Here is a 16,712-nt window from a genome sequence, read left to right as displayed (position 1 = left end):
CTAATTCGCCGTCAGTAAGAGTGTCTTGCTGAGTGTAAGAGAACGAACATCACATGATCCAAGTGTTGCAAGAAGACTAACTGTCGTCTCAGTCATTGGTGGCACACTAACAGGGCCTGTTTTTGTCAAATTTATGGATCCATCAATCGCAGTTCCCCACTCGTATTGTTCTTCCTTTGTGTTCTTCACTTCAATGGAAGTATCCAAAATCGCTGGAATACCAGCTGATAATTGAAAACTAGAAAAAGGTGACGTTGAAGTACCATTAGTCCATTCGTACTTCCAGGCCTCTGTGTAAGACATTCTCACCTCTATACTTTCGGTTCGTTGTGTCATGTTAGAGACGCAGGAACGAGCCAATGTCAGGATTGATTCATCACAGACCCTGGCATCCTCCAACCGGTACTCTGCATCGTAAACTTTCATCAGTTTGATAAGCACTTGTACCGCCAGGTGGCTCTGTTTGTCAATAGTCGTGATCCAAAATGCCGCAGCGAGACAATCCACTGTGCCACCGTAATCAGTTCTATGCAAAAATCTGTCATTGCCCATGCTGCGGAGAGCGATAGCATTACCCTGAAGTTTAACTGGCCAAAATAATGTTGCTGGATCGGAATTGGAAGCATCAGTTGTATCTGGATATATCCAATTTGGGGTAGCCCGCCAGAATCTTCCATTGGAATCGTGCTTCACACAGATGCTTTGGTCTGGATTGGAGACGATTTTCTCCCCAACTCTATTATCACCAATATCAGTAGCTCCAAAGTCCATGTGCTGGTCACCGCCTTCGCTGCGGTAACGTAGATATTTCCCATTGTCGCCCTTGAAAGCCACATGTTTGGGGAATATCACTAGTGATTCCCAGTCAGTGATTGTGAAGAGATCACCTCCATGTTTTTCTTCGTTTGAATATCTGACAGTTAAGCAACCCCGACTTGCGTTATCCGATCGCAAATACCACACATTGTTTCCACTTTGGACGTGCTGAAAACGAAAAGTTTTTTCGTCTTCCGCAAGGGGCTTGAACAACGTGCATGACCATTTAGACTGGTCCTCGTCCGCTGCATCAGCTGTTGCAGCGATATAATCCTCTTCTTCGCTAGTACGCCTCCAATATTTGTTGCTGTATGTGGACTAATTCTTTGTTGTTCTTTGCTTTATCCACTTTGAACTTGGATAATAGATCCAAAATGCTTTCTCCATCGCATCGAATGTATCTGGGTAGGTTTTCATCCTGGACGTACCGCAAACACTTTTCACCGAAGTTTGATTTAAAAACACAAAATCTTGAAAGCACTGGTGCCATTTCTTTTTTCTTTCTCTCCTCTACAATTGGTAAATACTTTGCTTCAATTGCTTGTGTGTATCTGCAACCCACTTCGGCAGGGCTATATATAGGCAAAATAATAGATTTTTTATGGGGTTGGTTGGCAGCCCTCATCTTTTTTTCTTTTTCTTCGTTTCCTTAATTATCTTTTTTAGAATCACAATAGAAATCTAGAAGAATTAATTGCTGATAGCCGCATGTTTTAAAACGGGTCCAAGTTTTATTAAGATTTTGCTCAAATTCACCTCATCTCAAAGTGTTTTTCTTTTGTTTAATAGTTGGGGAGTTTTGTCCATTAAGGATGCTAGAGTAGATGAATGATCTATTGTTCAGATTGGATGCTTCCTATTAGCTTGAGTAAGCTTGAGTAAGCTTGAGTAATTTAGATTCTAACAGTCACTATATTTAGGCATACACTGTACTTCTCTTAAAATGGTCTATGGCTTCTTAGATTCGAAATGCTCACCAAATTTAGACATACACTGTACTCAATAAAATGTAATGTAATGTCAAGCCTGTATCTAAATATTATTTACCTGAATAATATTTGCAAAATTATGTTAATATTATCTCATTTGTTTATGAACATGAATAAATAGAATCAAGACGACGCTCACGATAAACCCATGTCTCGAAGTTTCCATCAAGTAGATAGATGACATTTCTTTAATTTTCTTTTCCACAAATTGTGTGCGACCACTGTGTTGAAACCACAAAAAGAAAACAAAGCTATACCATGCCAGCCGGCCTCAATTTGAGTTGGATATAAAATGGAAACGATTTCAGTAGCTAGCGTACAATGTCCATCATGTCGTTTGTTTGAACAAGAAGTCCAGAGCCAAAACTTGTCTAGAAAGTATTTGCACCGAGTTTGTTGATTGGGCATGTTTACACCACGTCTTGACAAAAGGAAAGCATTGCATAGACTAGGCACATTAACATCAATTTCTTGTGTTTTCCAACAACGGGACAAATACTAGAAATCGTTACATAGACAAAAGCGCTTGTGTGCTTCCTAACAATTTCTTGAAATAAATATACAGGGTTCTTGCAGAGCTCATGTTTCCAGGTTATATAAAACTGGATGCAAGAATGCATATGCTTGTCTCCTTAAATTAAGTGTTGAAATCTGTAAGTTATCAGGTTTTTACCCTGTCCTGTTCATCTGCCTTCGTTTCACTATAAAGGTTGTTTATCATTTTCTAATTAGTTTGAATAAGAAATTCATATTTACTGATTTTTAACATTCTTATTTCAGTTGCGGAAGGTTGACTAGTAAAGCGCCAACTGAGGAGATGATGACGAGAAGTGTCGAAATTGTACTTGATATTGAAAAATTAGCAATGTCTGTGAGAAATGAATTGGAAGTCTTGCATAGTTTATCCGATGATTGTTGCATTCATAGAGTACCTAAAAGACTACGCCAACTGAATGAAAAAGCCTACACACCTCGAGCAGTCTCCATTGGAGCACTTCACCATGGCAAACAGGAATTAAAAGCAATGGAAGAGCATAAGAGAAGGTACTTGCGGGATTTTCTTGAATGGAGTAAGGCAAGTGTAGAGGATTGCATTAAACTAATTAAAGATAATGAGATCAGATTGCGGAACTGTTATTCAGAAACAATTGGACTTAATAGTGAGAACTTTGTGAAAATGATATTGTTAGATGCTGCCTTCATCATTATGGTCTTACTAAAACAATGTCTGAAGGAATTTCGAAGTAAGAAAGATCGTATATTCAGCAAGCCAGGGATGATAGGCGATGTGCGTTTTGATATATTATTGCTTGAAAATCAGATCCCATTCTTCATTCTTGATGACTTGTTCAAGCTATCTACTAACTCTGAGGGACATGAAGAACTATCCATGATTGTGCTTACTCATAAGTTCTTTACAGATACATTTGATTCTTGGGTGGCTAAGCACATTTTGGATGAACATGATTTTTCTAAAATAGAGCATATGGTCGACTTTCTTAGAGTTTGTCAACAACCTCCAAAGCTGCAAAATAGAAAGAAACTGAAGAAGTTAATCATACCTAGTGTGACAGAGCTCCATCAAGCTGGAGTCAAGTTTGAATTGGGTTCAAGCAGAAAATTGCTCAACATAAAATTCAATCGGGGGATTTTGAAAGTCCCATCTTTGCAGATAGATGACAACACAGAAATTTTACTGAGAAATCTGCAGGCATTTGAGCAATGTCTTTGCGACCGAGGCAACTATGTAAGCGACTACATTTCTCTAGTTTCTTTGCTTGTCAAGGCTCCTAAGGATGTGGACTTGCTTGCCCAAAATGGAATCATAGAGAATTGGCTTGTGAACAGTGAAGGTGTATCCACTCTTTTTCAGAAACTTGAGCAGGAGAATCTTCTCATTCCTGATGATTTTTACTTTTCATCTCTAGTGGAGGAGCTGAATTCATATTGCAAAAACCCTTGGAACAAATGGAAAGCAACTCTGAAACAAGATTATTTTAATACTCCATGGGCAGTCATCTCTGTTATTGCTGCTGCTATTTTGCTCATACTTACCGTCATACAATCAGTTTGTTCCATCCTTCAAGTACTAATTTAGGTCTCTACCAAATGCTGACTCCTTCAAGTATTGTGAATCAAAACTTGCCAGTACGATAATAACTTGAGAGCTTACTAGTAGTGAAATGAGGCGGCTTATATTTTCTTCATTTTTTATTGTGTCTTGATAATATTTCATTGTCATAATGGTTTCCTGATTGACAATTTATCCTCATTTTCCCAAAAGTTTGGAAGTGTTGCTTTTATGTATGTCCCCTTGCCTTCTCTGTGTAACCGCGTAACAATTTTCTGGAAGTTGGCTCTAACTAGAAATTTGAGCTACCAAAATGTTTCATTCTACTTAAGTCCATAGTCAAGCCAAATGCACAAAGACAGTTTACATTACAATTGCTTAGAAACTTAATTAACTTCAGCTAAATTGGAAACATCGCAGTTTATATTTGTAGAGCTGGTTGTTATAAAACTGGATTATATTATAAAAACCTTAGATATGAAATTCATGGAACACATCATAAACTATACAGAATAACTTACAGTTTAATTTACAATTCTATGGAAATGAAAAGTGGACGTGGATTTCGAGAGAGAGTAGACCAGGTCACATATAGTAACAAGCTGGGGTCCTTGGGATATTATTGTTACTCTATTATTATTATCATCATTAATCTAATATTTTCATAATCTTCATTATCATCTTCAATTTCAGTATTCACTAATTAACATGTTATCTCATGTAAACTAAACATACGGGGAGCCCAGTTAGTTATTAGAAATTGAAGACTTGGCAAAGTCTGTCCTCAGAATACCTTCAAATCTTCCTTGCCATACCTCAGGTTTTTTTGTTTTTTCGTTTTTGAGTATAGTACTACCCTTTCATTTATATTTTGGTTCTGATGGTTCCACTATTAGTTCTCTGATTGGTTTGATCAAAGAATCATTAGCCACACTGTATGTTTGATCTGTTTCAGTTCCATGTAAGCCACAAAGTAATGAAATAAGAGTTTGTTAATTTACTTATATGCTTCAGATTGGCTTGGCAGCATGAATATGGTACAGGAGGGGGAGGAGAGATCAAGGGAACTAGAGACGAGAAGCTATGAAGTTTCAATTGATATTAACGAGTTAGTGGAATCTATAAAAAGGGAGATTGAAATCTTGGATCCTTTATCTGATGAGTGCTGTATTTATAGAGTTCCCCAACAACTTCGTGAAATAAATGAAAAAGCTTACACACCTCGAGTAGTCTCCATCGGCCCCTATCACCATGGCAAGAACGAGCTGAAAGCAATGGAAGAATATAAAAGGAGGTATTTGGTTGATTTTCTTGAACGGAGTGAGATAATGTTCGATATCTTTATTACAGGCATTCAAGAAATGGAGAAAAGATTGCGTAATAGCTATGCGGAGACGATTCGGCATAGTAGAAAGGACTTCGTGAAAATGATGGCAGTAGATGGTGCTTTCCTTATCGAGTACTTGCTGAAATGGTATTTGAGAGATTGGTCGAGTAGTGATCGCATATTCAATAAGCAGCAGTTGGGACATATGTTGTGCTTTGACCTAATAATGCTTGAGAACCAGCTTCCGTTCTTCTTTCTAGAGCACTTGTTTAAGCTTACAAATGCATCTAAGTTTGTGGAAGGACTTTCCATTGTCAAGCTGGTCAACATCTTTTTAATAAACATGACAGAACAGAACTGGTTGAGCAGCCATTACCTTGTGCACGGAAACATTGCAGTACAACATCTTGTTGACTTTGTAGCAATTTGTTTTCTACAGCCATCAAAACCTAATGCAAAAAGGAAATGCAGGAGTTTAACTACACCAACAATTTCGAAGCTCCATCGAGCAGGGGCAAAATTTAAATCGAGTACAAGCAGATGCTTGCTTGATATAAAGTTCGACAAGAAAAGGGGGGTCCTGGAAATTCCACAATTTAAAGTGACCGACTACACTGAAATTTTCTCAAGAAACATCCAGGCTTTTGAGCAGTGCCATAACCGTGTCAATTATGCCAATGACTATTTTTCCATCATGGATCTCCTTGTCGATGTTCCAGAGGATGTTGATCTCCTTGTTCAAAGTGGAATTATAGAAAATTGGCTAGAGGATAACCAAGCTGGCGCAACCTTTTTTAACAGCATGGGCAAACATAATCTTATATACGATGATTTCTACTTTTCTGGTTTGGTTGGCGATCTTAATGCATACTGCAGAACTCCTTGGCACAACTGGAAGGCAAGCTTGAAGCAAAAGTATTTCAATAATCCATGGACTATGATCTCTGTTGCTGCAGCTGGTTTTCTCCTTCTACTCACTATCATACAAATCGTATGTTCTATCCTTCAGGTTGTTTGGTGAGCTTTGCTACAACATTCATGCTTAACAAGTTTCAATAGAGGACAGGATTGATGCCTGCAGTGATTTTTTTTGTCGAATGATAATTTTTCCTTTTATTGCTTCTAGGATTATCAGTTCATATTTAACTGTATCTTTTTTCCTTAACTAGTGCATATTTGATCTTCATATATAGCTTCCCTAGACTTATGGCTGCCCAACAAAGAAATTTCGTTCTCTCATTCTTCCTTCTCCAAAAGAAGACTTTATCTTTATAAAAAATTTATTCATGAGAAGCTGAAAACTAATAAAGTTCTATACATCTCACACGAAATATAACTGTATCTGAAGATAAAGTAAATATCAATGCCTAACTAAAAGATTATTTCCTCGCTGTGTTTGCGGAATACGCTCCGTCCAAATGTTGAAGAGATCATTTCACTCAGGAGAGGAAACTGCAGAAGTGCAAACAAGGTAACTGGCGCACAGGCCACTAGGCCGATAGGAACTGCTATCCATTTCACTCTATGAAACAAAACCAAGTGAAAGGCAGCGCTAAAGGCTGCCAGCATTGAGGCTATTGAAAAGAATAAGGTGATTAGACCAATACTCAACCTCATTGGCAAGGCCTTGAGAAAATCGCCTTCGGAATAGCGTGATGTGAGTATGCCAAGAAACATTAACAGCGAGGTGGACGAAGAAAAAAGTCCCAGGGCATCTGATATTGCAAAAATCACGAAGGCTGTTTCGTTCAGATAAATTGGAATCCCTTGGTCACTGTTGTTGCCACCTGGTACTGTAAAAGCGGCTGCAAATACAACAGTGATCACAAGTGCAGCAACTGTTGCACAAGACGTAGCTGTATCCTTCATCCATTTCTCGCCTTGCTCAACCAAACTCTTATGCCCCTCGGTAAACACCTGTCGTGGAGTTCTCCCATTCTTATCTTTCCGTTCCTTGTATGATGGTTGGATAACCTTTTCCACTTCCTACATAAAAAATACAATGATAAATTAGGATATATGCTTGGCAAAGTTTATGACACTTCTCTTGCAATCTGCCAAGAAAAAAAAGTAAGAAAATAAAAAAGCCCGTGATAAGATACTGAAACTGGAGGACTTTAATTATACCTTGAACCATTGCAACTCCCGTTGCATTTGCAGAGCAGCACCAGAAATTTTGCTTGAAGGCTGCAACGTCCCTGCTAAATGCAACATGGTGTTGCCCAATGAATCGGCTAATGATGTGATAATATGTTTATGATTACCGATTTGATATAGGAGATTGAAAATTTTCTCTTGTCGGTGTTTTATTGCAAGATGAAAAATCGTACAGCCATCCCCATCTCTGAACCAAACTGAGTATGGGTAGGACTTGATAGCTTCAGCAACAAACTCCTGAATACCAAATTTAGTAGCAGTTTGTGTTGAGGATCCTAGCAGAGAATGCAATTGTGATTCATTGGCTTTTAGAGCTTCAGAAATCAAGTTTCTAAGTAGCTCCACTGCTTGCTTATGCATCAGCAGCGTTTTGTCTATGTCTCGCAGAAATGAAAATCGCTTTTGGCAGTATTTTTCTGAACCCCCAACTTGATTTTCAACATCCCCGCCTTGATGGAAGGTTTCTGTGTCTACAGAATTAGCTGCACAATCTGCATAAATAATACGCATTTAACCAATGATAGAGAAATTAGCAATGGAGCTCAACTTGGCATGTAAGCAGGAGAATCTAACGACTAACAATGATACAAAAAGGAGTGGCGAAATCCAAGTCGGCTTCCACTCGGAAATGCCTGAGGCTTTCTAGCCAACATGTCCAAAGAAGTGAATCCGTATTGGTCTGTTCCACGTGCTAATGCTGGATAGCGTTTCAATAGATGGAGCGCAAGCCCTGCGCATGACCAATGTGTTGAGAATTAGTTGGTCATCTAATTTGATATTTTATAGGCATTAAATATTTGGTGACTCAAGTTTAACTTAATTGATATTCTTAGCATGTGTGACATCAATTATAATGTTTAAATAATAAAAAGAAAGTTAATATTACAATTATTTAATATTAATGGATCAAGTATTAAATTAATATATTATATTTTAATTTAATTTCAATTTAGTCTTAAAACTTTAATTATTAAAATTTCAAGAAATTAACACGTTATAAAAATAATCAATCAAATCTTAAATGACTGAAATGTGATGTGTCGACGAAGAAGATTAAATTGAAAAGCAACTGACTGAAATAAAAGAAATCGAACTCGATCGGGTAAAGAATAATGATGGTATGCAAGAGTTGCGCTAACCATAAAAATCAGCAGTGATTAGTGAATTGAGAAGTCTGACGCCATCTTTGTCGGTGAAAGGACTTGGATACTCATCCCGAGTCACAGGTAGAAGGAAGCGAACAGTTTCCTGATGGGCATACGAAGCAGCATAATGAAGTGGTGTAGCATTAAGAACGTTCCTTCCTTGTGTTAATGTTGGATTCTTTTTCACCAATATTTTTGCAGCTTCTAGGTTTCCAACCATAGCAGCCGCGTGAAGAGCGTTGTTACCATCTCTGTTCACTGTTCCAATTAAATCTTCCGACATTAAGTTTACAATATTCTGGACAAATTCAATGGAGTGACCAGCAGTAATTGCGACATAGAGAGCAATTTCTTCAAACCCTGATATTTTAGCAGTTAATGCACTAGGATCTTCATCAAAAATTCTCTTTGCGGTAATCCACTGCCCATGTACGGCAGCTTTGTACAAAGCCAGGTGACGGCTTCCATTTCCATGCTCCATTCTCTTACGGGCCTGAAAAAAGGAAAAAGGAAAAAAGAAAACACCATGAATGTAAGAAGGGAAAAAGAAAATTTTGAAACCTTGATAAACTAACTGCATAATCTGAGGAAGGAAGAAACCTGAATCAATTTGTGGCTGAAGACAGACTTTGATCTTCTTTAAATATACGAAGAGAACATGTGAAAAAGATGTCTGAGACTGTTAATTCCTCTCTGTAACTTTAACTTTAGACATGGTAAGCTTGAGCTTCCACTTCAAGTCACCCTTGTAATAGTAGGTCAATTCATTAAGGAGAATGGAGTATCCAATGTATAAAGAAGAAAGAGCAGCGCATGAAAAACCAAAGAAAAAGGATTTGTTTTCGTAATTTTGTTTTGAAAAGTAAATTGCAACGTCGATGGGAATTTGAAAGATAAATTAAAAATTAATTAACGAACCGTCAGCTTGTTTTTAATCATTTCAATAAATTCGGTTTTTCAGTTAGTTAATATTGTCTTAGTTAACAAAATTAATTAACTACACCAGTTTCATTGATTTGTTTTTAGGCACAGTTCCATGTCATCCTAATAAGATGATAACGACATATGAACAAATAGTCTTTTCTATGCAATTCCAAGTGTGAAGTAAGTCTTTTCGTATCTTATTAGTGAAACTTACATTTCAAATTCAACAGATCCTTTGTTTTCGTCTTTTTTTTTTTTATGAAATAACTGAAATGAATAAATTTTTTATTATAAAATAATCTATATTTTTTAATTAAAATTAAAATATTTTTATTTTTATTAATTAGTAATAATAATAAAATAAATATTATATTAATAAATAATAATAAATGTATTAATAAATAATAATGTCACTTCATTTTAATTTGATATACACAAATATCTTTACTTTGTTAGTAATTCAAGTTACTAATTCAAAATTTTGTCAAATAAAATTGCAAATTTCTCATTAATCAATCCAATTTTTTATTTTTTTAATTTTTTAATAATTTTTTTATTTGGTTGTCCTTAGAAATCTTTATTATAGTTCTATTTAGTATAATTTCATTGATTCACTAGAAAGTCTAAAATTATAATATTTAACCAATTCTCATTTAGAAAGCTTGCATGCAGTTGCTAAAATTTAAATTTTCTTTTTATTTTCAGTTTAAAAAGAAGATAGAAATTTCAAAGAAATTGAAAGAATTTAATTTCTCTTAGTAAATAATGATTAATTCGCTAATATTCTCTTAGTAAATAATTTATTAATTCGCTAATATAATAAAACCACCCTACTACTACATGTCCATTGTTTCTTGCTGTTGAAGCTAATTGGATCACTACTTTCCCAATGCTGAGGGCAGATTAATCAAAAGAAAGTGAAAATAGCCGACGTGTGGTTTTTCTAGTTTGGTCTCAGATAGGAACCGCTGCTCAAATAGAAGATTGAAAAGAGAGCAGTTCAGATTTCAAATGCTGAAGCATCCTTTTCAACAAAACAGTGCAGCTGAACTGAATCTACCTTAAGATACAGGTGAAGGTACCTTAAGCTACAGGTATATGCGTGTAATCAGAATCTGAAAGGGTAACTATGAAACCCAAGAATAATAATAACTACTAACTATCCTAAAGACAAGACTTATGATCTTGAATCTTGAATCTTGAATCTTGAATCTTGAATAATTTCCTTCTTGGTATGACTATGAACAGACTCTTGACTTATTTAGACCGTCTTCGTGGAACTATCAACAGCTGCCATTCTCTGGGGACAACAAAAGATGCAAATTTATTGCACTACTGGAGTCTGTCTAGGCTTTCTCCATGCTTTCTTATTACCAATCTTGTTAAGCTTGAATGTTAAAATAAATGGTATAAGATTCATCTCTGAAGCTGAATAATGGTGAAAGAAGAAAATTCCTTTTTGCACCCTTTGCGACAAAGCTGATGGGATGATAGTGACTTATTCCCTTATTCACCATAAAGCTTGCTCCCTGGTTAAATTTAGTTTCCGATGACTTCTTGCACCTAAGCTTCAGGGCTGTTCCTGACTTATAATCCACACCACTAAACACAAAGCAATTCTCATTGCTTACTGACTCCAAGGATACACTTCCATCCTTCCCATCCAATCCTGAAACCAAGCGGAACAAAGATGAACCATCGCTACCATCGGTATAGCCAACGGCTAGGCTGACTTCTTTCCCTTGCTGCACTAAAAGCATTCCTGGTAGATTGAATGGTTCTAGCATGACAAGTTTTCCAACAGCATCTTCAAAGTTTGTTAGTTCTGAGGAAGAAGAGTCATTCAAGATGAGTCTAAAAGTGGCATGAACAGAATCATCAGTGCCGGGTTGAGGAAAGATTTCCATTGTAAGAGATTGGTTTGAGTTTGTTAAGGCGAAAACTGAATCTCCAGAATCTTGGGAGAAAGATACTAGATGGCTATTATAAGTGGCAGGAATTGCAGTTATCCAGTCTGAAAGCGATTTAGCTGATTCAGACTTGAGGTCCCAGTCACCACTGCTATGACCCGCAAGCAGATAAGGGCCAAAAAGTATAGCCTGAATAGAAGCATACTCAGGCCGGTCATCTGAATTTTAAAGTTCAAACAACTCCGTCAATCGTATATTCTTCACTATTGCACACAAAAATACTAAGGCAAGGCAAATTTTCTGATGAAGGTACCTTTAATAGCCTCTGTTCTTAAAATGATGGGCAATTGAAGGAATAATTTGTCACTGCTGCTCCAACTTCCAGTGACTGATAAGAAATTACCTGCTCGGACAAAGAATATCAAAATATAAATCCTGGTTTCTTCCAAAGATGATCTTAGTTTTAAGGTTCCAAATGAAAATTAACACAGCACAAAATCCAAGAATTATGTTCATACCTGGAGGTGGTACTGGCAAACTTTGAGCATTTATTGTTGCCTTGACATCATCCGAATGAGTCCAAATTGGTATACGCAAATTCAAAGTAGATGATTGGCTTGCCCCCTGCAGAAATCAGTTTCGGGAACAGACAAATATTGAGCTCTTGCAACCAGATAGGGGGACATAGAAAGAATAAAACTGTAGCGAATACTCGTTCAAAGAGCAATACTAGTTGCATGGTGCTATAAACAATGAATTATTCGACGCTATACCTGATCAAAGGTGAAAGTCACTCGAAGAAAAGGATCCCAAGAGAAAATAGGATCGACTTTCTGATTAAGTACAATCTGTCCCAATTTCCAATCGAGAGAGCTCGATATATACTGGATGACATAAAGGCCAGGGATTTGGCTTCCTTCTTCAAAATAGATAGAATCACCCAGCTTTGAAAATGATTCAATTCCTGTCCAGCAAAGGGAAACAATCAAGCAGTAGCAGTTAATAATGATGGAAATGAGAAGTAATAAGCCGTTTAGATAATCAAAACAGTGAAGGAAATAATGAAGCAACAATCAGTGCGGACCTGTTCCATAGCAACACCAAAATGAGTCATCCGGTGTTCCCCATTTATGGATAGTTCTGGCCTTGGAACCTCCGGGATTTTGTGGGAGCAGGTAAATCATCACTCCAGGCTCCGTTCCTCTTTGTATGCCTAGTACACCATTTGTCAGGGCTCGCTCATAATAATCTGCATAAGCCATTTCCTTGGTCCACCGAAATAGGTGACGAGAGACCTTGAGCATGTTATAAGTTGTGCATGATTCTTCAGTCTGGTCGTTCAAAGTGCTCGCCAAGCGCTTTGGATCTGACCTATTCATATGTTAAGGCAAAGGAATCAAGATTAATTTTTCTTTTAAATGAGAAAGAACTCGTCTATGCAGGAACAGAAATTTTCCATCTTTCAAAATATAACTTAAAATGCCTTTTGACATTACCAGAACTCATAGTCTGATGTCCCTCCAGTTGCATAAGTGTGAGAGGAGTTGACAATGTCCATGAAAAATGTCCCTATTTCCTGGACCATGAAATTTACATTGAGAAGGAACACTGGGAATTTATTTACATTGAGAAGGAACACTGAGAAATTTTCTTCTTAGAAAATAATCTAAAACTTAGGAAACATTTTGCACAGACTTATTGAGTTACAACTCCAAGGAATTAGATTGGATGGCTAGATTGTGATCAATATCTCACAATGTCATAGTTCAACAGAATAGTAACAATGATATTTAGAAAAAAAAAAAAGTTAAGTTATTTCCAGGTTTCATCTGAATATCGAACAGTTTACCTTATAAAGTGGATCAGCAGTGATTTCATATCGCAATTGTGCTCCAATAACAATAGGAATATGTGTATTGGCATGGAAACCTGATATATCATCAGCCTGCAAGCAAAAGAAAAGACTTCTGTAAATGAAGCATAGATTAAATTACCTTTCATCTAATTTTTATAAATTTCCAGTTCACCATCGTATAATTACCTGCACTGCAAGCAATCCGAGGAAGCAGGGCTTGTCGAAAAGGTGAGCCAATACTAAATGCTTTGGTTCTCCCTGCATACAGCAACAGAAGAGACTGGATCACATCAAATATTGAATATCATAAATTCGAGGTTGTTTTGCAGAGAACTGCTATTATTGCACGACTCAATCTTGCCATAGATATCGAAAGGCCAATTTTCCTTGGGAAATTACAAACTGTATTGAACTTCCAGGAATTATTTTCAGCTGCTATAGAAACGAAAGGCATCACACCCAGTATAAGGAACAATGAATCAAAGGGAAGTTCTAAATTACTTACTGTGATGCTGAATAACTTATAGAGCACATCATTCATGCCCCCAGTTTCTTCATTGAGCGACAGAAAATGTCTTTCCACACTGTATTTGGTTATAACGTTCTGAACCCGGTTGTAGAAATACTCGACCATCCAGTTCACCATTTTTAAAGCTTGAGCATTATCTGCAAATATATATTGATCCAAAAGACCTGCCAAGACCTGTCAAAGCCAAAAAAAGACAAAAATTTGTAAACGAACAAACAATATTGATTTCTTTTCCCTGAAGAGGTTGAAAATTGAACTCTACCTTATGGATAGTGTAATATGGAGCCCAGACAGGTTTTATAGCTTCAAAACGATCAAATAGTTCAGATGGAAAAGCAGAAAGGTAACCGGAGCCTATTTTCTCCTGACAAGCAGATAGAGCAGACACTACGGCAGACATTTTCTCTTTCAGAGTTTCATGATGAGTACTGGCCCACATTTGCGCTGTTGCACTCAGGTAGTGCCCTTCAAAATGAGGAAATCAGTTTATCCATTACTGAGCCATTTGCCAAATAAAGATCTTGCCAGACAAAGTACTATGACTAAAAATTCAATAATCCAATTTCACACAACCGGGTTAGAATATATTAAAACAACTGCATTCTTCACTCCTTAAATCATGGAAATTCGAACAGTAATTTGTTTGCTTCTTAGAAAAAGAACAAACGGAGGGAAAAGTAGGACAAAGATTCTGTGATAAAAAGCAGGAATGATTAGTGTGATGTCGATAATTTGAAAAGGTAATTAGAATCCTGTTTGAAGAATAGAAGCATTAATTAAGACCACCCCATGATTGCATACAGAATAAGAGCAAAGGATATAATTAGAAACTCAATGCAATCATGCTAATAGGTACTATCAACAGCAAAATAAATATAAACTAACCTACAAAGTGACCTCGAAGCTCAACATTCGGGGCCTCCCAGCCACCATATGCTGTGCCAGGCGTAGGCAAACCAGCAGTCTTCCTAAAGCTCCAAACCAACCTATCCAAATTCAACATCAACAAGTACTCTAAATTCGTTTGTTGTGCCCTCCAATGAAATGAACCGAGATCCAATCTCACATTATGCAGCGAGACTTCCTTAAGGAAATTTCCAGATGATTGAAGTGGACTTTTCAATTTCTTGTACATCATAGCCCAATCAAACTCATCTTCCTCTTTTAACATCTTTCGTGGTAACAGACTAGACCAAACAGAATCATCGGTTGGCGTCAAGTGATAGTGCGCAAACATTTCTTGCTTCAGTGATTCATTATTTGATGACAAGAGTGCGTATCTGAATGTATGAGATGAGAGCTGAGTAGGAATGTTTGTACACTCTTTACTCATTCCAAAACCACACAACACTGATGCAGCAACCAAAACCAATAACTCAAAGACCACAAATCCCTTCATTCTTTTCCTCAGAGTTCAACCAAGGCAAAATGAAAACTCACGTGCAACAAAACCCAGATAGAAAAAAAGCTCAAATTTTTTGTGAAGTCATTTCAAGTGAAGACTGATTGAAATTGGCTAAATTGATTTAGAAAAGGAGAATAAAAATATCAAAAAAGAAAAAAACTGAGAAAATTCAATGAAATGGATAAGAACCCGAAATAAAAACACCAAATCCAAAACTAAAAATAGAATATCAGGGTAAAAAAATGCCTCGAACAGTTCAATAGAAGGGTACACGTGAAGCCCTTATAGAACAGAAAAAGACAGGGAAAAGCAAAGAACCATGAAAGTGTACACCAAAGAAAACAAACAAAACTCAAGCTAAAAAGACTAAAAGGGTAATTATCATCTCGTGAAAGGCAAAAAAGTTGGTTTAGTGAATATACATATTTTTTTTTTAAGAAGAAGAATGGAAACAAAAAGAATGATCAATTTCATATGCGGATATTTTACTTATTATTTTTTAAAATTGAAGGAGAATATACCGATATTTACAGAGAAGGTGTATAAAAGACAGAGAAAAATCACGGATACGGTGTCTTTTTCGTAGGGGTTTGGTTTGACTAAGGGAGCGAAGGCTCTCTGCTTTACAGTTAAGCATGTTAACGTGTGAGTTAAAGGATCAGGAACCCACAGGATTCTGTATCTTTATCTTAAAGCTCAATCAGAGACAGAGAAAAGGGTTTTTACTTTATTTGCTGTTTTCTCTAAATTATTTCCACTTTGACTTCGTCTTCTTCTTTACTTGAAATCAACCGATCTCCATGTTTAAACTTGTTGAGTTTCTGATCATAAGTGTATCTTCTCCTCATGCATCACAGTTTACATAAAAGTAGAATTGGCCTTTGTAAATCGTATCTATTTTTTCCATTTTTCTAGATTTTAGTTAGGAAGAAAATGCACCCTTATAAATGTTGTTATTTTCAAAAAGTAGTTACTATTAACTTAACAACCATCGGTGTATAGATTTCCTCCATATTCGTAGACAAGGAATATTAAGAAAATTGTCCCCATATATTTGAATATCATTGTTCATTGAAATATTATTATATTTAATGATAACTTTGGGTTCTAATTTATACGAACATAATATTGTTTGTTTTATTTTTTTCAATTACCGTTTGATTTACCGGCGTAAACCCCAACTCATTTTCAGCAGAGTCCGATTGAAGATTGAGGACAAGCAAAAACCGCCAAGAAATAACAATCACCTCTCCTCTATAGCCATACAAAGATGAGGAAATGACCAGTGCCCATCTTCAATTTTAGTTTAAATAGGGTTGGAAGAGATGGTGATATAATAGCACGTGAGTAGGGATACAAAATTGCTACTGTCATAGCAATATTAATTTTCCAACTGTAATGTAAGTATGCATCTACATAAAGGAATGAAAGGTCGCATTTTTCTGTGGTTTAGTAACGATATAGCAAGCTAGTTGTGGTTGGTGTGGGACACTCTTGTATTGAATTTTCTTTCTCTTCATTCTTCATTTGTACAATCATAACCCCTCTCTCTATTATTATTATTATTGCTTAGAGTTAGATAAC

General features: G+C 36.5%; 5 protein-coding genes across 7 annotated transcripts; 2 read left to right on the top strand and 3 right to left on the bottom strand.

Annotated features, from left to right (window-relative positions):
* LOC8274410 lies at positions 1 to 1,306 on the bottom strand. The gene is made up of 2 exons (XM_002513413.2): positions 1,245 to 1,306; positions 1 to 1,123 (listed from the first exon to the last, which is right to left on the bottom strand). The coding sequence occupies exons 1-2, from the start codon at positions 1,304 to 1,306 to the stop codon at positions 1 to 3; spliced, it is 1,185 nt and encodes a 394-aa protein (XP_002513459.1).
* Positions 1,307 to 2,229: 923 nt separating this feature from the next.
* Positions 2,230 to 4,103, top strand: LOC112533885 (UPF0481 protein At3g47200). The gene has a single exon (XM_025156342.2). The coding sequence runs from the start codon at positions 2,623 to 2,625 to the stop codon at positions 3,901 to 3,903; it is 1,281 nt and encodes a 426-aa protein (XP_025012110.2). The 5' UTR covers positions 2,230 to 2,622; the 3' UTR covers positions 3,904 to 4,103.
* A 514-nt stretch (positions 4,104 to 4,617) lies between these two features.
* On the top strand, positions 4,618 to 6,224 carry LOC8274412 (UPF0481 protein At3g47200). The gene has a single exon (XM_002513415.2). The coding sequence runs from the start codon at positions 4,905 to 4,907 to the stop codon at positions 6,222 to 6,224; it is 1,320 nt and encodes a 439-aa protein (XP_002513461.2). The 5' UTR covers positions 4,618 to 4,904.
* Positions 6,225 to 6,465: 241 nt separating this feature from the next.
* Positions 6,466 to 9,355, bottom strand: LOC8274413 (protein ACCELERATED CELL DEATH 6). 3 transcript variants are annotated; one of them, XM_015715772.3, is made up of 5 exons: positions 9,106 to 9,355; positions 8,500 to 8,998; positions 7,941 to 8,090; positions 7,331 to 7,851; positions 6,466 to 7,189 (listed from the first exon to the last, which is right to left on the bottom strand). In XM_015715772.3, the coding sequence occupies exons 2-5, from the start codon at positions 8,984 to 8,986 to the stop codon at positions 6,575 to 6,577; spliced, it is 1,773 nt and encodes a 590-aa protein (XP_015571258.2). In that variant the 5' UTR covers positions 8,987 to 8,998; positions 9,106 to 9,355; the 3' UTR covers positions 6,466 to 6,574. The 3 variants fall into 3 exon arrangements, with proteins under 3 accessions (XP_015571258.2, XP_048228829.1, XP_002513462.3); XM_048372872.1 differs by lacking the exon at positions 9,106 to 9,355 and having other exon boundaries at positions 8,500 to 8,763; positions 8,865 to 9,099; XM_002513416.3 differs by lacking the exon at positions 9,106 to 9,355 and having other exon boundaries at positions 8,500 to 9,099.
* Positions 9,356 to 10,406: 1,051 nt separating this feature from the next.
* LOC8274414 lies at positions 10,407 to 16,013 on the bottom strand. Its single transcript, XM_015715771.3, has 11 exons — positions 14,609 to 16,013; positions 13,986 to 14,188; positions 13,700 to 13,897; positions 13,381 to 13,452; positions 13,189 to 13,284; positions 12,836 to 12,915; positions 12,424 to 12,710; positions 12,113 to 12,303; positions 11,858 to 11,963; positions 11,653 to 11,742; positions 10,407 to 11,557 (listed from the first exon to the last, which is right to left on the bottom strand). Exons 1-11 carry the CDS (start codon positions 15,120 to 15,122, stop codon positions 10,812 to 10,814), a joined length of 2,583 nt encoding a protein of 860 aa, XP_015571257.2. The 5' UTR covers positions 15,123 to 16,013; the 3' UTR covers positions 10,407 to 10,811.
* Positions 16,014 to 16,712: the final 699 nt, after the last annotated feature.

Source organism: Ricinus communis, chromosome 4, assembly GCF_019578655.1.
Source record: "Ricinus communis isolate WT05 ecotype wild-type chromosome 4, ASM1957865v1, whole genome shotgun sequence".
NCBI classification, from domain to species: Eukaryota; Viridiplantae; Streptophyta; class Magnoliopsida; order Malpighiales; family Euphorbiaceae; genus Ricinus; species Ricinus communis.
The sequence above is the reverse complement of the archived record's forward strand: the minus strand, read 5'-3'. Positions and strand labels throughout refer to the sequence as shown.